The 26,453-nt window shown below is 51.7% G+C and overlaps 1 protein-coding gene across 1 annotated transcript in view; it reads right to left on the bottom strand.

Annotated features, from left to right (window-relative positions):
• The window catches only part of LHFPL2 (LHFPL tetraspan subfamily member 2), a 152,771-nt gene that overhangs the window by 6,682 nt on the left and 119,636 nt on the right, over positions 1-26,453 (bottom strand). Inside the window, exon 4 of the mRNA XM_077867201.1 lies at positions 16,588-17,256. Within this exon, the coding sequence (XP_077723327.1) occupies positions 16,588-17,059 (472 nt within the window). The 5' untranslated portion in view covers positions 17,060-17,256. The remainder of the gene's footprint in view (positions 1-16,587; positions 17,257-26,453) is intronic.

Here is a 26,453-nt window from a genome sequence, read left to right as displayed (position 1 = left end):
GTAGGCAGTTTTAAAATAATCATCTTAATGTCGTCAGATCCCTTTGCACAGCACAGTCACAAACACTGACTCCGGCGCCGGCGCCAGGGCCCCCGGCTGCTCCCCTTTCTCGTAGTTCAGCTAAGGCTCCTGAAGTGCTTCAGTCCATCTTAAAATCCCGTCACAAGCTGCCCCGCTTGTGAAGAAGGACCGCAGGGACACTAGCATACAAGGGTGTCCTGCTGAGGAGTTTGTCCAGAGCCTCAGCTTGAATGTTTATAAGCCCATGGGCAGTCCAGGGGAGGGCAGTCTGCAAGCCCCAGGCAGGGGTGTGTGCCCAGGCCACAGCCTCGCCCAATTCCCCGAGGCTCACAGGGTCAGAGGGAGGAGAGTGCCACTGTCCACCTGGCCCTGGCTGGTCACCGCTCCTCCCGCAGCTGTAATTAGCCCAGTGAGTGCCATGAATAACGAGACCAAGAAAACAGTAGGCCTTCAGGTAAGCAAAAACCCCCACCATTTTTCATCTCTCTAGTATTTGGACAAAGACTTTGCACCAGAGGAATTCCAGCAAATTTAACAAGTCAGGTTGTCTCCTCCAGTGACTGCCACACTTAGTCCTTCCCTTAAGATGTCCTGATTCTACTGCTCTTGGACCCATGTACCTTATGAGCAGCCTGGGCATGTGGTTCCTGGGCCCTAAGAAGCATTCCTTAGTCATAAAACATTACCCTAACAGGTTACTTTTGCTTCTTAGTAAAAGTGAGGAAAAAACCCATTAAGGTTCCCCAACTCGGGGTAAAATCCAGCTTTCTCTTTCTCTCCTTGGCCTTGCTCTGGCTCCCTATTACCTGTTCAAACTCACCTTTGCCTTTCTCACCCTCATGTTCTCCTCTCCAGCCTCACTAGCCAGAGGGCATTTCGTTGGACATTCATACCGGCCATCCACAGGCCCCTGACATCCCAGGCACTTGACATTCCTCTTACGGGCAGTGCTTTCCTTCCAGATAGTGTTTAGGCCACATTCAAATGCCACCTTGTTGGTGTGGTCTTCCATTCCACTCTATTCAAATTTCTAACCACCTACTTCCCCCCTTTCCTTGCTTTATTTCTCCTTACGTTAATTACTAATATAGAGTATATTTGAGTCATATGAAACTTTCAATATTTGGCCTTTTTTTTTATTTGGCCATTTTTGGCCTACCATTGGACATATCTTATAGTTCAATCTACTATTTTACGTATTTTAATTATTCTCCATCTCCATCCCAGACTTGAAACTCCACCAGGGCAGGGATGGAGTTTAGCCTTCTAAAGCCAGTCCTCAGAAGAGTGCCTGGAACATAGTTAAGCCCATAATAAAATATCTCTAAACCACAGTGTGCCACAACCCGCCACCCACGCCATGAAAACTAATAACCTGACAGATGCCAATCAATGAGAACAAATGTGTCAGCAGGAAAGAAGAAAGAGACTCTTAGCTGGCTGGTTTATCCTGTCACACTGTCCTGTTCCAGGCCTGTGAATTCCCGTGTTTAGAAGCAAACTTCTACCCCGAATTCCAAACAGGATTAATGACCCCAACTAATGAGACAAAAATTAAAGTCTTAGATAGGCATGTCAGACAACCAGCAGAAAAATACAGTAAGACACACCAAGTCCGCTGCAAACTCAGCATGGTTATTCTGGTCCTCGACTTGGAGTATGCCCAAGGTCTCTCAGCGTGGCGGGGGCTAGAGCCAGAGACCAAATGGAAGGTGAACTGTGCTCCGGATTGAATTTCACATAAGAGCCAGCCAGAAAAAGGTCTGATCTTCCTGTGCAGCTATTTAAAAAGTAGTTTCTGAAGTTAGGTCAGCCTGTAGTGGTCTCTGGGTCTTTCTACCACCTTGCCCTCATGCAGTATTGTTTTGGGAGGTATATTATGTGTTTTGTGGACGGTGATAGAGAAAGTAAGTGATGAGGCCAGTGGGCTTTTGCTCTTTTTTTTGCCTGGCATCTCTTCCCATGTGCCTGGGTGAGCAATGGTTGGCCTAGCTGGGAGGAAGAAAAGCAGGGGGGATGATACTGGCCAGAAAATAGCCACCACTGAAGGAAACGGTAAGTGACTCAGAGTTGTCATAACCTCTCCATGACTGATTGCTAGGGTGATCCCCCAGAAGGTGCCCTATGCTCATCACGGGATTACTGGGGACGACTCAACCTTATGTGGGAAAGAAAAAACTGAAAAGAAACTGATGGTTAGTTCCTTGGACTACCCCAGATGCCCACAGGCTGCAGACAGTCCTGACTACCCCGGTGAGCTGACCACCAGCCTCAGGTGCCAGCTATCACCGTACAGGGCCCACTGTGTCTCTCTGCTGCTTGTAATACCTTCCCCCACCTGGCTGGAGCAAGGAATGACCAGTCCTCAGTGTGCAAAGTGCTTTTCTAAGGCCAGGCACTGACACTGTCAACCTGTGGAGAAGCTCCCAGTGAGGGACGCAACAGTTAGCCTCCAGTAGACAGGAATCGAGAAGCTCATTCTAGGGATGCCGGGGGGGGGGGGGGGGGGGGGGGGGGGGCGCTCAGCAGTTGGGTGCCCGCCTTCAGCCCAGGGCGTGGTCCTGGGGTCCCAGGATCGAGTCCCGCATCTGGCTCCCTGCATGGAGCCTGCTTCTCTGTGTGTCTGCCTCTCTCATTCTGTGTCTCTCATAAAAAAAATAAATAAAATTTGGGTTAATTTGTGAGGAGTGTCCACTGAGTATATACTATGTGCTTGGCCTGGTGCACTGGGGTAGAGGAGGGGGTCGATGTGGGGTTTCATAGGCTTTAAGCACTTGTAAGCCAGTAATACTCGAGGAATCTGATCACACTACCCACACCACCATTCCTTGAGCCAGGGCTCTTATTGGTGCTGACCCCTCGGGGGTCCTCTACCTGGACATATCCCCCCTCACCCAGACGTCCTTCCACGTGCGACACGGTCACCATTTCCTGCCAGGACGGTATTCTCTGTGTGCTTCCCCTGCCCTGTCCCTCTCCAGCTCTTCATCACACTGTTAATTCTGTGGACTTATTCAGCAACTATTTCCTGCATTACCTACTCAGCGCCAGTCCCTGCGCTCAGCTCAGCCCTGAGGATACCGCAGTCCCTGGCAGGACTCTGAGCCCCTGGAGGGCACAGACCTTTATTTCTCTTGGTATACATCACAGTTTTGGCTTAGCATTCATTTACCATAAACCTGATGGGTATGTCACAGTTAACTTTGGATAACAAAGGTCAAGAGTTCAACTTGTTTCTTTGAAATAGCCATTGACTCATTTAGGAACAGCAGGAGGGCCCTTGTTTATCCCCCTCAGGTAGGTCTACCTTGTGACTCAGAGCTCAGGTCACTAAAGCATAATGCCAGGACGCTGCCCCTGCCACCACAGCCCCTACACCTCATTCCCTTGCTTGGGGCAGCCATCTCTCCAACGGAAGTAAGGCCAATCAGACAAGAGTGTGACTGGCTTCCCCATCCCCAGACCCCTGCTCCGACCCAGCTCAGGGGGCACTGCAGGCTTATGGGAGCGGTAACTTCCATCAGAAAGTCGAAAAACATAGTAGAGCGCAGGATCAGAGGGGAACTAAGGCAGGACGGTCCTCCTCACAGGTATTGTGGATCCTCCCCCGGCCCTCCCCCCCCCACTCTCCGCGGGAGGCCAACTGGCTTTTCCTGCTCGGTATCTGAACACGGGAGTGCCCACGGCTCAACCCCTCGCCCGCCCCCTCCAGTCCCCTGATCACTCGGGCTCCGGCTCCCGCAGCTTTACTCCAGGAGGCGGGTAGCTCCTGCGCTCTGGCCTCCAGCCCCGGGCCAAGGGCCTGCCTGACCCCCGGACGCCTGACAGGGAACTTGAAATTACATCCAAAGCTCACTCTGGGCCGCCACTCCCTCCTTCACAGCCTGCTCTTTGCCCCGGGGACTTCATATCAGCTAACGGGAGTTCAATGGTTCAATTCTTACAACCGCTCAGGCCAAAAGCCTTCGAATACTTTTTGACTCCTCTTAGAGCGCGCATTCCTCTGCCCGCAGGGCCTTCAGCTCTTAACTCTAACGGGGCCGCAGGGCGCTTTCTCCCGAGGACCCACGTGGCTAACTCCTCTATCCCATCAAGTCTTTGAATCTGTCTCCCCGAAGCCAGCCCTGACTACCTGATGTCCTCTTATCACCCGGCTTACCTAACCCCTCAGCCTGGCTGCACTTTTTGTTTCTTCCACAGTACCCACCACCTTTTAATGTACTGAATGACTTATTTAGTACACTGTCTCCACCATCTTCAGTGTAAACTCCATGACAAAGAACTTTGTCAGTTCTGGGATACTTTATGTATCCCAGTTGCTTAGAACCACATGACATGTAATAGGTGCTCAGTAAATATTTGATGAATGGGAAGACAGGGTGCTGTGATGCAGATGTTACATTTTAAAGGAAACCAATATAATGTACTTGCCAAGTTTTTTAAATGGTTGGAGGAAAAGCTTCATTCAATAACGTGAATCTTAGGGGTTGGCAATTTCGGCTAACAGCACAGCTGCCGTACTTCCTAATGAAACCTACGCAAGGGCCAAACCATGGGACTTGACTGCAAGCACTAAAAACCTCCTTTCTAGCTCTAGAAAATGATGCTCTTTGGGAGAACACAAAGATAAAGTACTGAGTCAATTAAATGTAATGAATTTTCATTTAATCTGGAGACCAGCTTTAGGTTAGCCTCAAAACTCTGAAATTGTTTCCCACTATTGCTGGCTGCAGTGAGCACAGCTGAAAAGAGACTGTGGCTGACCTGTGGACCTTTCCAGGACCCCAGCTGAGAGCGGAGCAGTGCAGGGATAAACCTAGAGAAGTTCGGGATAATAGCAAGTGGTAGAGAGCAGAGGGATACAAAGGTAAATGAAGAGAGGGGTGGCCCGTGGCAGAGGGAAGGGTGGTGTCCAGAAGCACCATGAGCCTGGAGAATGGAAAGACCCCTTCCCATCAGCAGCCCAGCAGACACTGAAGGCAGTGTCACAGATCAGCGTCTGGTCTGTGTGGTCTGCGTTCCAGGAGAGGAGTAGTGTGTTATTTACCTCTAAGTCTGTTTCATGTGGTACAACATGGTGTACAGAGTGGCTCACCACAAACGTAGGGATACTGTTTACTTCCAATCTGACAGCTGGAAGTCGTTTTGGCAGTCCTTAATAGCTAATTGTAGGTCATCAACTGTTGCTAGGTGTGCACACTTCTTTCACAATCCCGCTGGGCACACATATCATGCTTTGAGGAAGCACACCGTATCAGACCACACCCAGTTCCCACCCACTGAATCTGTCCTCACGCTGCTTTTCCCAATCATCATGGTATGAACCTACACACTCTTCATGTTCAGGAGCTTTGTGAGACATTCTGTAGTGATCATTCTCGGTCACAACACAAGGCTAGACCTGGTTCTGTTTTAAGAAAGGAAAAAATGTAATTTTTATTTAAAATTTTTACCTATGAAATTCTAAGTGGCAAGTACAGGGTTAACCGAGTATCTGGAAAACTAAATAGAACAGTGATAGTAAAAAGTGGAAGTCTTAACTGTGCTGGAATACACATTTGTCCCATAAAAGAACAGCAACTGTTTGGGTACCATGGACTCCCGTTCAACTATAAACTTAACAGCAGTAGGGGGTGTATTCCTTATTCCTTGGCTTCTACGTCTCCATCTTTCTCCCAAATCCACACTCAGTGCCTAAGCCATAGTCCTTTATCCATGCTGTGTTGTTGACCAACTTCCCCTGTCATTTCTGAATCTTGTTTTCTTTCTAGTCTTCATGTCTTTACAAGAACCTTTTGGAAAGGTCTTCTATGGCACAAATGCTAGATTCCAAGTAAAGATGACATGGAGCTAAAGCTATAAACACCTCTGCCCAATTTAATGCATTCACAACTAATACTTTAAGGCTGGAAGTTTATACAGATGACTAGAACCTTTTAGTGGGCATAATAACTTGTAACTATGGCAACCATTGATGCTTATTGGGCACTACAATGTGCCAGGCACTGGTGAAGCACTTTAAATTTAGTTCATTCGGTCCTCTTAACAAACTTATGAGGTTGGTACTATTAATATTATCACCAGACAGATGAGGAAACCGCAGCATGTAGGGATTCAGTAGGGTTCCACAGCTACCGAGCAGGGGACCTGGGACAGGCAGTGGGCTCCAGACTCCACTGCTGCTGCTTTACTGCAAACCAGAGACTCGCTTCTAAGACAAAAGCATTTGACCCGCTGAAGAAGAGAGATTGGGATGTACTCAAAGCTGGCTTACTTCTACCTACAAGGGGTTAGAGAGTGGATGATGAGGGACAGTTATCAAGTGAGAAAAGCACCCCAATGCTGTGAGGGGGCAGGAGGGAGGGAAAGGCTGCACCAAAATAAAGGGTCACCTGTTGTTTGTTCAGGCTGATTTGCTAACACCACAGCAAGCCAACGACAAATAAAGACGTTCCATCCACAGCTTCTCTTCCATTACAATCTGAGTGTCACCAGCCTCTTTACCACAATATAGATGCCACTGTGGAATGGCTGCCCCTGGCTAAAGAAACTTCGAGAAGAAAACCTAGTGAACAGGTCAGAATCATTTCAAGTTTGCCTCCTCTGGCCAATGCGAACAACCGTGTGAGGAGAAAACTGCAAATGAAACATAAAACTTATTGGACCAGAGTGAAAAAAGTCTAAGCCAGATAATCCACATACATTTTCATCTTTGAGATTCTGTATGATTGGGAACCATATAAAGCTGCACCTCCACCTAAAACAACGCCAGCCACAAGACAGCATATCCGGTGTTCTTCCCGGGACAGCTGATGAGACAACACGCGGCACCACGGGCACGCTCAGCGCCCCGATTACATCCTTGTCCAGCAGGTCAGGCCACAGTGCAACCATCTCACCCCCTTCAAATAGCTTTTAATTCACAGAACACAGCTGATGACCTTCGCCTCCCCTGACCTCCCCCTGCATCCCTCCCTGGCTCCACAGGTTTAAGTTATTGGTGTGTTGGTGGGAGACCTGCCTGTCTCCGGGTCCGCACGCTGAGGATACGGCCTCCACCTCAGGCACGACGTAGGGTGACAGACACCCGGATGGTGGCTCTCAGGGCCCTTCTCTCCACCCAAGGAGAATCCTGGTCTCCTGCCTCCCGAGTTGCAACGCTACCGAGCAATGGCATCCAACCTGCTTGACTTCTCAGATGCCAGGCAGGCCACTAGCCTCAGTACCAAAATGTCAAGTTACCAGCGTATTCCACAGTATTTATAAACAGAAGGATAAAGCCAGGTATTAGTTGTAACATGAATCAAGGATTTCTGCCTAAGAATTGCCAGTTTGGTTAATCTATACCTTTGACATCACTTTGCCCATTAAGGTTTTTCAATTTTTCAATGCAAATTTATTCAAAAGCCCAAACAGAATTTAGTTCTGGTGCTTTCCAGTTCTGAAATGATTCTTATTAGTTCTTTGGGTAATGGCTCTATTAATTATTTGTGCCCTGTCTCGGAGGGCAGAGGTCATGTCGGGATTGAGGCTTAGGAGCACTGGGAAACACTTTACTCTTTTCCACATGCCTAGAAACGTATCGCTGTGCTAATACAGACCATCATATCACAGATCGCGTTTTTACCAATGAACGTGCATTTACTAACAGTTATGTACGGAGTAGGGCCCATTCTGAACAGCAGAGATAGAACTGTGAAAAAGACACAATCTGATCCTTGCTTAGATTCTAGAACAGTGGTTCCCACAACTTCTAGACTTCACACACTAGTACAATAGCCAGAAAAATTACTGGAAGGCCAATATTTCTATTTTGCTGATATAAAGACACTGAAAATAACCATCACCTCCTTTCCTCATCATTTCATAAAAGCATATTTTAACACAAAAGCAGTGAAGGATGTAATCTGAGAATTAGTTCCTTAAATTGAACATACTCGGCTCTATGAAATCTTACTACATTGTCCTTATCTTTCTCATTTTTGATGTAGACTTCTGGAAACCTTAGCGGAATGGATCAGGGTTCATTCAAAGGCAGTAACCACTGGGCAAGGGGCCCCTCTGAGGAGAGGGAACACGAGGGCAGAGGTTGCCTGTGTCAGGTTGCGGACACCTTTCTAAGAAGCAAGTAACAGGATGAAGAGTAAAGAGGCTGTTTGGAACTCCCTGTCTCTTGGGAATCTAAAATCTAAACTTGTTCTCACTGCATCTCATTTTAAAATTTCAAGAGCTTATGAACGAGTCAAACTGGGTCCAGTTTTGACATTTAATAACTCTGCTTTGATAGGCAGATCAGGAACTGGAGGTCAGAGGGTTCACTCTTCATGAAAAGGGTTTTGGGTTGTACCACAGTGTCTTTGTAGAGCAGATTATATCTACATGTCACCTTTGTACATGATTAATAACAGAGGTTTTTAACCAGTAAGATTTTTCTGAGGGGAAAAGTGAAGGATCAGGTGTCAATTTTTTTAAAAGTTTGTATTAATGCTCATACTATCTCCCCAGAAGAATCTAGTATGGTACTGATTTCCTACTAAAAACACTCCCAGGGAATTATAATTGGCAAGAAAAATACTTTTCCAGGGTCGGGGGTGGACAGATGACACAACAACATAAAGAGAATTCTTTGGAAGACAATCAGAGCATAGTTTTCATAAAAAGACTTTATAACCAAGGCCTCCAGAGGAAGTTTCTGTTAGAATTACTCAGAATTAATGACCATCAATTAAGAATTGCCTGCATGCCCTTAGAATATATGGAGAAACAATCTATAAGAAAGATGCAGTTTCTCCCTTGTTGAAGCTTTCTGAAGTCTTTCTCAGCAATGATTCATGTTATATGCAAATTACTTCCCTGGCAATTTCTAAAGCCTTAACTCTTTATAGTTAGAATGCATCCAACATTCTAATTTAGCCAGATTATTCCTTCCTGTGAATTAGTGATAGAGTTTTCTTCTCAAGAGAAGCTATTTTTTAAACTGTTTACATGCAACTGGAAAAATTTATAAAATATTTTCTTGATAAATTATTCATCCAACATGCCAGATTAAGAAAGAGCTTCTGTTTGACTATAACCAAATTACACTGATCATTCAAAATAAACTTCCAAGATAAATAAAAATGTAGTGTATAGCAGAGGAAAAGACACATGAAAAGATTGTTTTTGAGCAATAAAATTTTTAGGACAGTAAGTAAATTTCCTGCCTGCTAAAGTCTTAACGTCCAGATTATGTTAAATAACTCCTCCAATGAAGCAGGTGTCTTTTCCACACAGGGCCCTGACACTGGCCTCAAAACTCTCAACACAAAGCAGCTGGGCATTTTGGTTTGAAATTTTTAATACTGGTTTGGCATTCTCACTGTTTGTTTTATTTTAAAGATTGTATTTATTCATGAGAGACACAGAGAGAGAGAGAGGCAGAGACACAGGCAGAGGAGGGAGAAGCAGGCTCCATGCAGGGAGCCCGATGTGGGACTCGATCCTGGGACTCCAGGATCACGCCGTGGGCTGAAGGCTGTGCTAAACCGCTGAGCCACCCGGGCTGCCCTCTCACTGTTTATTTTAGATTTCATCAGTAGTAGAGGCTATTTTTCAAATGGGAGTGATTCTTGGGGGCGCCTGGATAGTTCAGTTGGTTAAGGGTCTGACTCTGGATTTCAGCTCAGGTCATGATCCAGGAGTTCTAGTCAAGCCCCTCAACCCTCAACTATTGGCCATCGGGCTCCCTGCTCAGTGAGGAGTCTGCTTCTCCTTCTCCCTCTGCCCCTCCCACCTCTTGTGCTCTCTCTCAAAGAAATAAAATCTTAAAAAAAAAAGGTTAAAAAAGAGTGAGTCCTGGACATTTAATAAAGTTACTGGAAAGACTGTATACAGTAACTGAACTTATAAATATGGCCAGCTGTGCTGGAGCACAGCTCTTCACAGGAGATGCACGTTACTTTTCAAGTGGCGTCACAGCTTAGAATACTCTTGTTGCATTTAGCTCTTATAACAGTGCCTGAACTGCTCATGTAAGTATTCAGAACCATACTTAAGTGATTATTAGTTAATAGAATGTGGACATCATCCATGGCTCCATGATAATTTACATCTATAATTAAGTGGTTACCATGGCAAACCGCTTTCCACATTTTATTTGTGTATCAGTTGCTCTGAAATTTAAGAGAATTTGCACTTTTCTTCTAGACCTTCCAACTGATTCTTTAAAAGTAGATCCCACTCCCTGGACTTATATTAATGCCTGCTTGTTCCGCTTGCTTTTAGGGAGTAGTTTTTTATCTAATGATATGATTGAGTTCTCGGTTCCCTTTATATATAATGATTTATATATATATAGTTTTGGTTCTCTAGGGTATAGTTTATGAAACAATGACTCTATTGTAATATGGCTGGGGAGCAGAAACTCAAGAAATTGGAGACCTGAGTCTATAGTCTTTGCATTTAGTAGGCATCCAATAAAAACTCCTTGAATTGAAATTTAGTTCTGACCTGCTGTACATTTCTGCATACTCAGTTTTTACTAGGGGATTATTGGAGGTTGATGAATTAGTAGATCTGTCATCATCGGTGGTATTTTTTTAAGATTTTATTTATTTATTCATGAGACAGAGAGAGAGAGAGACAGACAGACAGACAGACACATAGAGGAAGAAGCTGGCTCCCTGCAGGAAAACCCATGCAGGACTCAATCCCAGGACCCAGGATCACAACCTGAGCCAAAGGCAGATGCTCAACCGATGAGCCACCCAGGTGCCCCAAATCAGTGGTGTTTTAAACTGATTGAGACATAGAACTGGTTGGACCTGACTTCTGGGGCGCATTCTCTGTCTGGAGAACCAGAAATGAAGAGCCTCCTTTGACAGCCAGAAGCTTCCAGCGCTTTGTTCTAAGAAGGAAAAGCAGGAGATGCTTCCTCTATTTCCTCATACTTTTTCTCTGAGGATTGAAGTTGGGCAGAGTCCCACTACCTTCTTGGAGAAAGCCAGGTAAATGTTTCAGGTGTAAAACTCCAGGGCAAGTTCCCTGTGAGACTCAGGAATCTCTTCCCCTGTCCTTATGTTTTTGAAGCCCCTGTTCTTATTTTTCTCCTCTCCAATGGCCGGTCTCTCTGGCCCAGAAGTGAATGAGTAGAGAGCAAGGGAGAAGCCAAAATACACGCCGAGACCGGGCTGAGTCGTGGTCGTCCTCCTGATAGTTACTGTTCATCCTGTGAGAAACAGCAGTTGGCAGTAGCACGACCTGGAGCGCGATCGCGGCCTATTTCATGGGCCTCTCCACGCTCGCACACACATTTTGATTTATGACAAAGCAACTATACGAGCAGCAAAGGTGAAATCCTCACCTGTCTTCTCTGTCCGATTCTTTTTACTCCTGTCCCTTTGCGCATACTGTCCCCCTCCATCCTGAACCACTGCCCCCTTCCCAGAAAGCTGAGCCCGCACACGCCAGGCCGGGCCTGACAACAGGGGGGGCTCCCTCGGACACACCCTCTGCCCCAGCCCCCCGAGGCAGGGCCCAGCCCCCCGGCTAGCTAATCCCGTCAGACTGGTGGCGCAGCTCCGGGGCAGTCCCGCTGGACCCTAAGGGTGCAGACAGAGGGCTCCAGGGACTAGAGCGTGAGGGCCACGCAGACGCCTACGAGGAAGCCCGAGAAATCAGCAGGCGGCCCCGCAGCCCGTGCTACCCCACCCTCGCGGCCAGCCCGGCGGCAGAGTCCAAGCCAGGACCAGGGAGCCAAACCCTGAGCTCACTTTAATGGCTTCTGTCCCAACCCTGAGTCACTGGGGATTCCATAGACTTCTAAGAGAGCCCTCCATGCATTTCTAAAAACAAACTGCTCGATGCCGTCATGGAAAACCTGGATCTCTGCGTTCTACGGTTTCATTATGGATTACATCCAGGTCACAACCTAAGGAAGACAGCTGGCAACCACGACCCTGCTGGCCCGTTACCCAGCTTTTGTAATGAATCCCAGAGGGCTACGGCCTGATGTGTGCTTCTGGCTCTGCCAAGATCTGGACAAGTCCTCACCTAGGGAAGGCCCATCAGCCTGTGATTTACTCTGTGAAGGGAGCCTGGAGAGCCACCTGCAGTCAAGGCTCGACTGCTAGAAGCGGCCTCCAGAAAGGAAAGGGATTAGAGACTGAGGGTCAGGGGGAAGAGCAGTGAGAGGAAGGAGTTCTCAGTTTTCCTGTCAATTCAATGCAATCTTCTGCTTTTTGAAAAAATGCCCCAAGGACACCCACAGTCACACCAGAGCCACACAGGAATGCTCTACCCTCTTCGGCCCCAACACAGGCGGCTAGAGGGAGCCGGGGAATGGCCCTAGACAACACAGTGATGTCTGATTTTCAGCAGAACAAGGTTAGTTCTCAAGACTGGAATAGAAATCACTACTCCTTAAAATGCAGCAATTCTAGGAAACATTAATAACAACAACAAAAAAACTAAGACCTGCCCAGAAAGCAGAAAAAATTTAATAACCACATGGCTACCATTTATTATTTACTTTGTGCAAAGTACTGTGTTTAAGCCTTTCTTCTCATATATTATTACCTAATTTAATCCACAAAACAATGGTGAGGTATGTATTATACCTCGTTATACCCATTTTATAAGTGAGAAAAGAGATTTAGAGAAGTGAGGTAAATTATTAGACATTTCATGTGAGGTCAGGAATGATCCAGAGACAGGTAAGGCTTGACCTCTAATTGCTGCCAAGAGGCAAGTACGGAACTCCAGCATCTGTGCCTAAGTATTTAGGAAATGTCAGATGGGTGCTCACACCAGGAGGCTTTGCCTTGAAGGCAAATCCAGTATCTTCATTAATTAGTAGACAATAGATAACTATTGTCTATTTTATTATTATTTTTAAGCAATCTAGATTTTGAGAGTTCCACTGAGATAGCAAATTCTTTAACATCCACTTCTAAAATCAAAATACCCATATTTTAATAATTTATGTTATACTTTCTATAGACAATGAGGCTACACAAACCTAAGGGCTATTTATTCTTTAGAATCAGTTGTACTAGGAATATGCTTACCACATCTTGTAATTTTTCTTCCAGTTATATTTTACAAAAATGTCACTTTTGCCAAAATCAAAGTTTTAAGAACAAACACAGTCTGAGTGTATTTCTAAAGAATGCTTTTGTTGCACTGGCAACAGCTCCTTTCTCACCCTTTGTTCCAACGTCACGTAGATCCAGGGCTGAGAAGCGGGGTGCAGGGGGGAAAGGCTGGTGCTCAAAGCTGTACCAGATCCTTGGCTGAGGCTGGGGCTGCCCAGATGCTATTACATACTGGCCGACAGGACACAAAGCAGTCAGCTGTTTCAGACACTGCTGCACTTTCTCAGCCATAGATTCAAGGACCATGGCTACTGCTTACGTTGGCCTGAGCTACCCAGTAGAGACCTTCATCAGGACAGAAAGAGCCCACCAAGCGTCCCTTATAGAGGGAAGGGAACATGAGGCAGTCACTTGGCTAGTGCAGTCATCTTACCCATGATTTCTGCTCAAAAAGGATGCTGCTGGGCTGCGAGGAGAAAATAAACTACCACTTCTTGTATTTCAGTTCTTAGCCTTAGATCAGTGGGCCTTACCAAGGCAGTCTGACTATATAGGAGTCTCTGCCATGTGCCAATTCAAAATTTTAGGTAATCTCAGACTTTCTGAGATGCTGTATGAATGCAAAGGGAACATAAGTGATAGGGGCGGGAAGAAAGTTACCTTAGAAAATCTAAACTTTTAGAATGGACAGGTGACCAACAGACTAGCACCTTAAGTATGCTACTATTTCCTTCTTTTTAATCCTTTTTCCCGAGGCCTGATACTGAGAGAGAGAAAAGTCAGGAATAATTCACTGGAGTATATGAATAATTCCTATGACATGTACTGATCTTTGTGCCAAAATGAACACTCTTGACATTTATGTGAAACAGCAACCAAGAACACCAAAACATTTGTTGGACTGATCCTCATTCTTAGAGATTGAGTTCACTGGACTAACACCTTATTAAAAACTACATGAGGGCACCTGGGTGGCTCAGTCGGTTAAGCATCCAACTGGATTTTGGCTCAGGTTATGACCTCAGAGTTAGGGAATCAAACCCTGCATCGAGCTACATGCTGGTCACGGAGCCTGCTTGGCATTCTCTGTCTCCCTCTCCCTCTGTGCACCACCCCCCCACCAAAATGTGCCTGTAAACAGACTGTAAGACTAAAAGGGTATCTAGAAGTGGCTTGCTTCTGAATGACAGTAAAAGACAGCTTATGGCGCTAAGGCCCAAGATGCCCCCTTCATACTATAAACGTCCACTGATTTGCTAAAAGGCACTCAGGTTCTCAGGATGAAAACCATTCTCAGGGATGACAGACCAGGAGTTTTGCCTGCATACCAGCACTTTGGTAAAAATCAGAGTAAAGGCATAAATCACCAAGGAGGAGGAAATACAACATAGTAAGGAAAAAATCACACAGAAATCCACCTCTCTGGTCAACCAGGGCTCTTCAACAGGATTAATAAATTGTGCATGTTGCCTTCTCTTGGTCTGTTTATTCTGGCTTTTCAAAAGCCTTGGGGGTGGGGGGTGGCACCTGAGAGGCTCAGTTGGTTACACATCTGCCTTCTGCCCAAGTCATGATCCCTGGGTCCTGGGATCGAGCCCCCCATCTGGCTCCAGCCTCAGCAGGGAGCCTGCTTTTCCCTCTCCCCCTGCCTGCCGCTCCCCCTGCTTGTGCTCTGTCAAATAAATAAATAAAACCTTAAAAAAAAAAGCCCTTTGTAATACTTCTCAGCACAAGTTTTAAGATACATACAGCACATATGCACATACCCCTGAGGCACTGTGTGTCTCAGGGCAATAAAGGAGGAGCACGTCTCTGACTAGAGAAAGATGAACCTTATGTAACATATCTGGAAGGTAAAATGCCAACCTGAAGGGGATAAACTTCATTTTTCAGAAGTGAATCAAAAACGGAATAATGAGCTTCACAAAATTAAAAATCTAAGATAAAAAAACTCTAAGGTCAGGTCATATTTTCCAATCTCCCTATTTTTCAGTCAGGAATGCCAAGGTCCAGAGAGGTGGCACATTTATCTCCAGCAAAACTGGACATCAGAATCCTCGCCTCCCAGAGACAGAGTCCCAGGGCCTGAGCACTTCAGGGCACGGCTCCTTCTCTCCGAGATGAGGCCCCAGGAGCGCATCCTCCATGCAAACGGACCCGGACCGGGTGGGCCCTATCATTTCTCTCGGCCCCTCATCCACCAGCCACCACGCACAAATATGTATGGGGGCTCCCCTAAGATCAGAGAAACCGAGAGCATTAGCTTATCAGCTGTTGGGAAAAGCACTGTTGTTTGATCTGCCGAGTGGAGGCCAGTCCTGCTGAGCTCGAGTCTGCTGGGACGCGGCCCAGAGGTAATTCATTTGGGGTTTGGTTCTTTACAGCCCGGACACCCGGCTCACTGCTTATCTTGCCTGTTGGAGTCCCACGCACCAAGCTTTAGCTTTAGGGTCTGCTGAGGATGAGTCACCAGCACCTTCAGCTAGGGCTGTGCGTGGATGACCATTCTCCTGCTAGAGTTCGGAATTACACCTGGATTACGATTGTTTAAAAAGTGGCTTTTTTTTCCCTTGAAAAATCAAAGCGAGTCTATCTATTCTTTTAGTTCCTCAACCATGTCTTCAGGCTGCAGCGTCTGCGTGTGTGTCCCTGTGCCGTCGGGAAGAGATGACACCCCTCCAACCCGTATGGGAAAGGCTGAGCGCTGGCGGGGTGGGACGTTTGCTTGCGGCTCACAGCCTCCGCTCTGGGGTCACCGTGAAGGGCTCCTCCGTTTTCTTCCACCGAGGCCTAACAAGCTCACTGGTGGGCAACTGCCTGAAAGCGGGACACCTAGTCTGTATTTTCTGAAGTCAATGCATAGAACATTCCGTCAGGCTCCAGGAGACAGTTCAAGCCAGAACATTATTAAACACAGAGCAGCTGATACTGATTCCTTCCCAGCCGCTGCTTCCTCTCCGAGGCTGAGACCTCGTGTGGCTGGGGACGGCGCTGAGGCCGGAGCCCCGGAGCACGCCCTCCGCGCCCCCCCCCCCACCCAACCCCTTAGGCTCCCGTGAGGCTCCCCCCCGCCGACACACACAACGGCATGGCTCTTTCCACCCCCGCCACACCCAACGGCATAGCCCTTCCCCCACCCACACACATCCAACTGCGTGGCTCTCCCCCCCCCACACCCAACTGCGTGGCTCGCCCCCCTCCCGCGAGGCTCCCCCAGTGCGAGGCCGACCCGCGCAGGGCGGCGCTGCGGGGCCCCCAGATCTCCTGGGGGGATGCGCTGACGGGACAGCACACTTTTAACTTACCGGCAAAAGCAAAAAAGTAGTAGTTACTGTCACAAGGCCCCACAAGGTAGAAGCCGGGGAGAGGGCAGCGCAGGGGAACACGGGGGAAGGGTCGCAGGGCTGGGGCGCTGGGGGCGGCCCCCGCCGCGGGTGCGATGCCCGCCCCACCCCGACAGCCCGGGGGGAGCCCGCCCGCTCCCCGCGCCTACCTGCGATCCCTTGCAGCAGCCCGCAGACGTTGAAGATGCTTTTCTTCATGATGCTCTGCACGCACATGGTGAAGACGGACACCAAGGCCACCGTGCAGAGAATGAAGATGCCCACGGCCAGGAAGATAGCGGTGGCCTGCCAGAAGCCGCTGGCAATCTCGCCGAAGCTCTCGGCGTAGGGCCCGCACAGCGTCTCCCGCTGCACCTGCTGCACGCCCGGGTTGCGGATGCAGCGGGCGTAGATGCCCAGGGTCGGGTGCGGCGGCTCGGCCGGGCCTCCGCTCCGGGCGTCGGGCTCGCCGCCCCCGCCCCCGCCCCCGCCGGCCCCGCCGCCGCCGCCGCCGCCGCCGCGGCTCTTGGCTTTTCCGATGAGCCAGTCGGCGCTCATGAAGGCAATGAGCTCGGCGAAGGCCACCACTATACTCAGGAGGGTCCAGAGCATCGAGCGACAGGTGACAATAACATGACACATATTGGTGCTCCAGGCGGGAAGGTCGGGGGTCCACGGGCCGAAGACTCCAGCGAGCGCGTGCGGAAGGCGGCTCGGGCGGCTCAGGAACGAGGCGCTGCTCCGGGGCGCTCACGCCCGCGGCCCGGGGCTCCTGCTGGCCGGCGTCCGGCGGCGCGCGCCCGGGGCGTCATGCTGCCATGGCCCGGCTGCGGCCTCACCTGCGGGGCGGAGGGAGCAGGGCGGTCAGCAAGGCCAGGCCCGCCCCGGCCCGCCCCGGCCCGCCCCGGCCTGCCCCGGCCCGCCCCGGCCTGCCCCACCCCGCGCGGCGCCGCCCCGCCCCGCCGCTGCCCCCGCCCCGCCCCGGGCCCCGCCCCCTCCCCGCCGCCCCGGTCTCCCCCCCCCGCCCCCCGCCGCCCCGGCTCCCTCCGTCTGGGCTCCCCTTCCCGGGCTCACGCCGTCTGCGCTGGTTCCCTCTCCGCCCGCGCCCACCCCGCGCCCCTCATCCCTCACCGGGCCTGCCGCCGTCGGGCCGAGAGCTCTGGGCGCACAGGCGCCGCCCCCACCCCTCGGCCCCTTCTCGGCCCGGCGTCGGGCCCCCGCAGCCCCGCAGCCCCAGCCCCAGCCCCTGCGAGCGCGGAGACGGCCCGGGGCTGTGCACCGTGCGGCGCTGCCCGAGCCCCGTCCGTCCGTCCGTCCGTCCGTCCTCCTCGCGCGCCGACTTCTGCGCCAGGATCCGCGCGGGCAGGGCTCGGAGAAGCCAGAAGACCCCGCCGAGCGCCCGACGTCCCCCCGCGGCCGCTGACCGGGCCCGCCCCGGCTCACGACGGCCCCTCCTGGTCCCCGGCAGGTGGCTTCGGCCCGGGGCTGTGCTCTCCCAGCTCAGGTCTGGCCCCTGCTCCCCCGGGAGCCCCCCCCCCCCCCCCGGGGCAGGGAGAGCCGCGGGGTTCCTTGTTGTCAGCGGTGAGATACCCGGGAGTGGTGTGGGCTCCCCGGGGGCCAGGGAGCGCGGGCCTGCGGCGGGTGGGGGGAGCCCTGGGGAGCAAGGGGCCCAGGGCCGGGCTGGACCTGCCCCCGCCTCCAAGCCTCAGCGCCCCCAGGGGCCCCGCGGACACGGTCACGGGACACGCTGTTCTGGGAAGCGGCCTGGCACCGTCCTAAGGACCAGCCCCTCGGACGCCCGGGCAAGGGACAGCTCTGGTCCCCTCAGACTCGGAGTCCGTGCCCCCTTCCCAACTCAGCTCCCCCGGCCACCCGCCACCCGTCGGCCCAGGTCTCAGCCTGGCCTCCCCTTCCGGGGCTGCTCCAGGAGCTACCACGGAGGGTGCTGGCCCCCCGCTGCGCGGCAGAGTGAGCGCTGGACACCCAGCTCCTGTCCCTCGGGCCTCTCCCTGCACAGCGAGGCCCTGGCCAGACAGCAGTTTAACTGCGGGAAGAGCTCACCGGGGAATAGGACCCTGGCCGCTGCCTGCAGGCAAACGGGAGGCTCAGGCTACTTAGAGACAGAAGAGGCCACCTGGCCTCCCGGGAGGGTCCTGCTCTCACTCCCTACTTCCTCACTGCCCACCCTGCTGTCGCACTCACTGTGACCTAAACGGCAGAGGCCGCGAGTAGAGCCTACTCCCACTCACTCGTTCCCCCCACTCTGCTACCCCCCCACCAGAGAAACACTTCTTGAGAGAAGAGTTACCAGTACAAAGAAAGCTTTGCAGGAGACCGTCTAGAAGGAGCCATTCTGAAGGAGAAGGAGAAACCAGCGAGGGATGAGCCCCGGACGCCCTGGGCCACCGAGCAGCAGGTGCACAGCCCGTCAGGAGAGGCTGAGGCCTCTACCGAGTCCTTTAATTAGGTCAGAAGAGCAGCTCCCGCTGTGCGAGCCACTCTGGATCCCTGCTCCTGCTCTGTTCCGTGGGACACCTGGGAACGAACGACTGCTATGTGCTTGTCCTTCTGCAGAGCCTCGGGGCCCTGCGACAGCCTCTCGGGTCACCACTCAGGAGAGAAGCGATGTGATGCTTTAGGAGAGCAGAGGGCGTGCGTGTCCGGCGTAGCCAGATGGTCCTCGGCAAACCTAGGGCAGGACCATTGGGCGGGCCAAGTGCTTGCGTTCACACAGTCCTCTGTCCATCCGTGCTAAAACAATCCCCCCTCCGCTGCACCGAATCCCCACATCCACGCCAGCACGGCTGGGATGAGGCCTTCACTCCTGTCTGAACAGGGCGAGAGCGTGCCTTGGTCTCCCAGGCCGAGTTCGCCAATTGCCAGGAGCAGTGGAGTAGCCATGCTGCCCGAGGCTGCCTGGCGGGCTTCCCTGGGGACCAAGTAACGGCCTCAGATCGAGGGGACAAAGGAAAGTCTGGAAGTGCATCAGGGGCTTCCACGGTAGCCTGCGCTCTGGCCACGTCCCATGTGTGCAAAGGGAGAGCCCTGCTGGCACAACATCCACATCAAAGGGGAGACAGATCCTCGTTACAGATCTTGTTACCTGGGGGGGGGGGGGGGGGGGGGTTCCCGCACACAGCTCCTCAACATGCCATCCGCTGCTATTCCCTGTGATCCCTGCTCCTCCAGAAGTCACTCAAAGAAGACCCGCCCCTGCTGACATTCCAGGTAAAGTCCTCTCTCCGCAGGCCACTACGTACATTTCCATCCCGGGACGGCTGACTTCACAGAGCCCAGATGGTTGTGGATAACTGGACAGCCCTCTGACTTCAGGAAATGGTGCTGTGATTATCACGAAGGTCCGCAGAGTAAAACAAGTAATAAGAGGTAATACTTAGCAAGTAAGAAGAAGAAAGAAGGAGAGGGAGAGGGAGAGGGAGAGCCGGACCGCAAGCTCCGGTGCCCTACAGTGCTACTGCAGGCAGAGCGCAGCGCGGGCAGCCGACCAACGGTCGACCCCCACAAAGCCCTCGTACAAGGGTAAAGGCAGTGAGCTGAGCTCAACTGGGTTTGTAACTTCCATCACAGGGTCCTATCTTTGGCAGCTTCCTGCTGTCAGTGAGCAGGGAAGAGGGGCAGGGGAGGCACAGCCACCCAGGGCCAGCTGGCCAGGAGGTGACCGTAAGAGAAACCAAGGGGCAGAGGCACAGTGAGCGGACCCCACGCCGACGCGCGTCACAGGAGACAAGGGTGCCGTCATTACCAGAGCGGCAAAGCCTGTAAAGGAGCCCACGACAGGGTTCTGAAGAACACTAGCTTGCTTCTTCACCTTGGTTCTCTTTTCTACTTTATTATGAAAAATTGGCAAACATGGGTATGAGTTGAAAAGAACAGACTATGAACACTGAGAGTCAACACTGGTACACGGCCTCACACTAACATGCAGGCTTTTTTTTCTGAACCATTTGAAAACAAGTCACAGATGTGACTCGACATTTCAACTCTAAACACCGTGGCATACACCTCCTAAAAATAAAGACATTTTCCTACATAACCACAATAAAATTAACACACCCCAAAAAACTGACAATACTTTCCTTATATCCAGAGCCTAGTCCACACTCAAATTTCCCTATCCTGCCCCATTTTTTATAGTTGTTTTCTTAAAACCATGACTCAGTCAAGGCTCATGCATTGCATTTGGTTTTGTGTCTCGTTTCTTTTAAGTGAGCTCCAGACCCAACATAGGGCTTGAACTCAAGACCCTGAGAACAAGAGTCCTGTGCTTTACTGACCAAGCTACCAGGCGCCCCTTGGGCTGTCTTGTTTCTTTTAGTGAAAAATAATCCTTTCACCCCTAACCCTGTTTGCATTTTTTCCCCTGACACGGACTTCTTTTTTTGAAGATACCAGGCCAGGTGCCTTACAGGTTTGTCTGCTTCCTCATGAGGTCATTTAAAGTTTTTTCTATCCCTTGCTTTATAGAAATGAGGTTAAATCTAAAGGCTAGTTTAGAATCGGCTTTAATATTTTTGGTGAGACTCCTTTGCAGGTGATGCTGTGTTATTCCTGGGAGGAATAATACTGAGTACACCTCAGAATCAGAATAATTGTATACATATACGGACATATATATATAAATATATATATATATTAAGAGAGACAGACAGAAACCTGCCCAGGCCCTCTTGGGCCCTGGTGACCCGGAGTTTTGGTGGGGAGCACGTCAAGGGCTGGCTGGGCGGGCTCTGGGGAGCTCCTTGGGCGAGTTGAGAAGCCCTGTCCTGAGAGATGCCATCCTGGAAGCTGGAAAAGTCCTTCACCGAAGGGATTTTACTTCTAAGAACTGTTTGCTGTATTTCTTCGAAACGGAATCACACTTTATATAGAACGCAGGGCGACAGAGCTCCACGGGCCTGGGACGAAGGTCCCCGCCCCCCCCCACCCCCCCTCCAGCAGGAGGCCCTTGTTCAGGGATTCCCTTGCACCAGCGGGGCCCAGGCTGGGGTGAGGGCAAGGCTGCTGCGGGCTCGGGTGCCCCCTTCCCATGACTTCAAAGGCCACCCCTCGAAGGCCCTGGGCCCTCTGTCACTCCCCGCCTGCTCCCGGCCGCGTGTGCAGGGAGCCTGAGGTGCTGGCAGCGCCACGCTGCGTGGGCTGTGGGCTGCGGGCTCCCGGGCCTTGGCAAACGGACGCCAGGCTCCGCTCTGCCGCTGGCAGCCGCGAGTCTCGGACAGGCCATTCACCCTCCACCTCGCCCAGCTCCGTTTCCTCTCCTGCAAAAATTGGGGTAGCGACCTCTGGCTCCCAAGGCTGCCGCGAGGAGTCCGGGGGCAGCTGCGTAGGCCAATCATGTGCTCAACGTGCCTGAGCTGTTACTAATCGCTGGCATACCGATCACGCGATCATATGGTCAAATAATAAATTTCCTGTCGTGACCCATGTGACTCAAATGATCAATACACTTCCGAGCAGATTGCATGTTGCTCCCACGTCACCGGTGGTTTCTTTGGCAATATGGTCTCCCAGAATCTTCTGGGAGGATAAGAGGATTAGGCAAATAGAATTTATGTGCTTTTTGCCTTCCAAAAGTTGGAAAGACCCTCTAGGAGGCTGCTGTTTGAAGTGTGGCCCCTGGACCATCTACCACCTCCTAGAGGGAGACGTAGGCCACCTGGTTTAAAAAAAAAAAAAAAAAAAAAACTCTGAATTTCTGGTCCCCACACACTGAATCAAACTTTCTGGAGCTGTTGCCAGAAACTTGGTTTTTGACAAGCCCTCAGGAGATTCTCTGTACAGTGAAGTCTAAGACAGGGTCTGGAGGAAGCGTCACACGCGGTGAGGTGGCCGCACTGGCAGAGACACAGAGAGAGGTGGAGACATAGTGGGGGGAGAAGCAGGCTCCGTGCAGGGAGCCCATGCGGGACTCGATCCCGGGACCCTGGGGTCTGCCCCTACTATGCCTCTGCCTCTCTCTGTGCCTCTGCCTCTCTCTGTGTGTCTCTCATGAACAAATAAAATCCCAAAACAACCACCAAAAACACCAGCTATCAAAGAGGTTTTGCGCCTCTCCTGTGCCCCGGCCCCCCTCGAGCTGACTGAGGAAATGCAGGCATCCTGACGCGGGGAGAAGAGGCCCACACGCACTGACCCGCACCCCGTCCTTGCGTCCCCGCTCGCCTCCAGCTTCCCGCCGATTCCTTCCCCCTTCCAGCCCCCACCTCCGCCCGCATTCTGCCGGGGAGCACTCAGGGAGCACTCGGCGGGTCCTCGTGGAGTAGAGTAACGAGCTGCGGGCAGCCAGGGGGCCAGGGACGCTGCCCACCAGCCTGCAGGGCACAGGCCAGCCCCCCAAGGAGGCGATGTCAGCGGTGCTACGGGCAAGAACCCCTTTCTGGAGGCTTCCCACAGAGAGCAGTGTGACGTGTAGGTGCAGTATGAAACGACTGCTAGCCTCTGCCTTCCACAAAGGCCTGACGAGCACGCCAAGCCCCGTAAGCTGGACATTCACGAATTGACCTCATTGGTACACTTTTAGCTGTTTTTCTGAATTTCTGTGTAAGGTCCATGCTAGTCTGTGTGTCCAAGATGGCAGGCTGACGTGACGGGGCGTGACTCCAGCTTGCCTCGGTGAACACGCGCAGGGACGGGGCCCTGGACCTGCCCCTTGTGGGGCCCTGACGTTCGTCTGGATCACACACAAATCAGCTATTGTGCTCAGTAACCTCTCTTCAGCAACTGGCAAGACGGGGCCCCCGGGTTACTATGGGCAGGAGGTCATTTGCTGTTAACCGCCTTTACTTCCCCGAAGGTCTTGGACTACCTCAGAAAACTGCAAGTTTCGCCACGTGGCCTTATTTCTCTCAACTTCTCCTCCCCTGGAGCTGGGCTGTCCACTCGGCACCTGGTTCAAGGAACTTCCCGGGGAGACCCAGCTCATGCACAGGCATCCTGGTTACGACCCGCGCCCGGCCTGGCTCCCCCTACAAGATGCTTCCCCTCCTTGAGGGGAGACCTCTCAGCGGTCTCTGCTGCCTGCTGGCCCTTCCAGGGCGGCGAGGGCCCACCCTCCGAAAGCAACTGAACGAGCCATTTGGAGCACCCAGTGAACTCTTGCTCGTCATCAAGTGTGTCCATTAATTCCCTGCTCCTCACACCTCTTTCTTATGCCCACTCTCACTCCTCTTACATGGGATCCATCCGCTTGCCAAGCACCACTTCTAGAGGCGTCATTCTTATACTTCCTCCCTGAGACATCAGCCCCCCGAGGGAGCACGTCTACTTGTCTGGTCCTATTTTCTAAATGATTCATTCCTTATGAGATTTCTGAAGTCCACTTAACTGGTTTCATTTTTTTTTCCTTGTGCAAACCTCATCATCTAAAAATCTTTAGAAAGCATGTCCTTCTTTATGGGTCTTATGCTCTGTCAAACACGAGGGCCTGAAGAATCAATCTCCCAGGAAGACTCTGAAGAGTGACCTGGAGCACATCCTACAAGCCAGGGGTCGTATGCCTGTGCCCTCAATATACTGTGGGATCCTAACATTTTTGGTTTGTTTCCATGGAATTAGAGCTTGAACTTCAAAGTTCAAGTAAAAGTTTAAAAAAAAAAAAAACTTTTAATGTCACTGTTGTATGTAATTTTAAACTAAAGGTGTTTTTCAAGTTCATAATTAATTCTGTGATACCAAGCAAAATATAAGTCTTGAGGTGAGCCTCGTTAGTTTTTTCAGGATCAATAAGACAGTAGAGTGTTTTAATGGAGAGTAACAAAGGATGGAAACCAAATAACTTAGAAGAACTTATGCATAAAAATCAAGATATATAACTTCCTTCTTCATGGACGCCCAATGAACACGAGAGACTCCAAATGCCCTCTGTCTAAGTGCCTCAACTCTGAGAATAAATAACCCTTAGGGAACAGGCTTCTGGCTTGTCTAAGTGGACAGCTGGGCAGCCTCTCCCAGCACTGGCGAGCACAGACACTCATTCTTACAGCAACTGCAGGCTTTCTAGTCCCTTCCATACACAGGCAGAAAGAATCACTGCTGCTCACGAGATACAATGCCATCAGTCAGGTTCCCTTCCAACAGCTTAAGAAAAACCAAACATGATAAACGGAGAGGATTATGCCATCTGTTATTTCTGAGTCTCTCACACAAACCCAGAAAACCCAAGAATCAACTAGAACAAGAGTCCCATTCTGACTGGAAGCTTCTGCGGAAGCTTTTGGGGAAGACTCTATTATTCTTTCAAACCTCCTCTGTCTCTCCGTGGACGATGGCCATATTTTTCCACCCCACCCACATCCAGTCTGACCAGGGCACTGGCTCCAGCCAGTCCAGGTTGAGAAGTGACACATGTCACATCCAAGCAGCAGAGTTCCTGAGCGGGAGCCTCCTTCTCCAGCTCCCTTACTTCTCCCATGAGATCAAAGACACCTCGGAGAGAGGCGTCCCCGTCAGCCCGGGGCCCCGAGAGCATGAAGCAGGGGCCCCTGCTCCTTGATAAACACACAGCGTGGGCCCAAGGCCAGCGCTGCCGCCGCCGGCGTGGGATCCCAGCGTGGGATCTGCGGGTGGTGCTCCTGCTGGAATCGGCGCACCGTCCCGTCCCGACTCTCCTGGCGTCAGGTTCAATCCCACCTCACCATCCTCCAGCACGCACACGGCAAAGAACCTTCTCTAATTAAACAATACAGGAGAAACATTAGCGCCCGGCAGCGACCTCGGGAGGACTCACGGTACGGTACAACGCGGTGGTGAGCTGCTCCGATGCAGGTTTTGCTCTCACTACATTTATTTTATGGTTAATACATGGAAGTACTAAGAAAGAATAAAAATGCCCTTTTGAATAAATGAGGACATTTATAAAGTGACTCAGAGGCCCAGCCTGAAGACCGCTTGGCGCAGCGGGCGCCCTCCGAGGTCTCCTACCGAAGAGCCCTGACTCACCTGCAGCTGCCTCAGCTTCCCCTTCCCTGCTTCTACTTCTTCCTCCCGGGGAGCGTGTGGGGCTCCAGCTGCCGTCCGCAGCTGCCAGCTGGGGCCACTGCCAGCAAGCCCGCCCCTTCGCACAGGCCAGCTGGCGCCGCGACCAGGGGAGGCCGGCCGCGCTCGCAGGGCCGCGGGACCCGGGGTGCAGGGCGCCCACAGGCCGGTCTGACCCGGCGTCAGGGCGGCTCCTCCTGAGTAGCCGGAACCCGCAGGGTCGCGGGAGGATGTCGGCTGACCCAGGGGACGAGAGACCCCGAGGGAGTGGTGGGCAGGCTGCCACCCGAGCCCCCCGCCGCGGAGCAGGGGTGCTGGCCGCCCGGGACCAGGGCAGGGGGCACGCAGAGGGGCCGGAGAGGCTCCAGGTGGCCAGTGAGTCACGGGCAGACGGAGAGCCAGGGCCACACTTGGGATTTTGCAGGTAATCTGAGAATCAGGGTACTCCTTCTAGGAATCCTGTCATTTTGGAGGCAGCACGAGGGTGCAAACTGGTGGCCCCCATCAGGAAGACTTCCAACAACTCCTGAGAATATCTGTCATTTAAATACGAAGTTTGTAAAATATAGGTACTGCCTCTTTTGAACCAAGTCCTTTAAAAAAAAAAAAACCAGATATGGTATCATTTCATAAACTCACTAAGAAGTGCCAGACAACAACGTTAATTTGGAAATAGTCGCTGTTAACAGCAAAGAAGGTTCTTTCCTTACACACCCCCACCCCAGCCCTGAAAATCTCACCCACCTGTGCTACTGACACAAGGAAACGGAGGGTTCAGTTCAAGTGGGCCTCTGTGCAGAGGGCCACCCGCTGCTAAGGAGGCGATGGGTGGGAGCTGGAGGCCGCAGACACCTCGTCCGAGAGCCACCGGGACCGGGCAGCCGCCAGCCCCAGACGGGGCACCCCCCGCGGGCCGAAAGCCCACCAGCAATTTCCCGGAGGGTGCAGGGCCAGAGCCGCTCACCACTGCGGCAGCCTGCACCCAGAACCCCCGAGCGAGCCCATCGCAAAGCCACCCCCGCTCTGGGCGGCCTGCAGAGCTCTC

Source organism: Canis aureus, chromosome 2, assembly GCF_053574225.1.
Source record: "Canis aureus isolate CA01 chromosome 2, VMU_Caureus_v.1.0, whole genome shotgun sequence".
NCBI lineage: Eukaryota > Metazoa > Chordata > Mammalia > Carnivora > Canidae > Canis > Canis aureus.
This window is presented reverse-complemented; position numbering and strand designations above follow the sequence as displayed.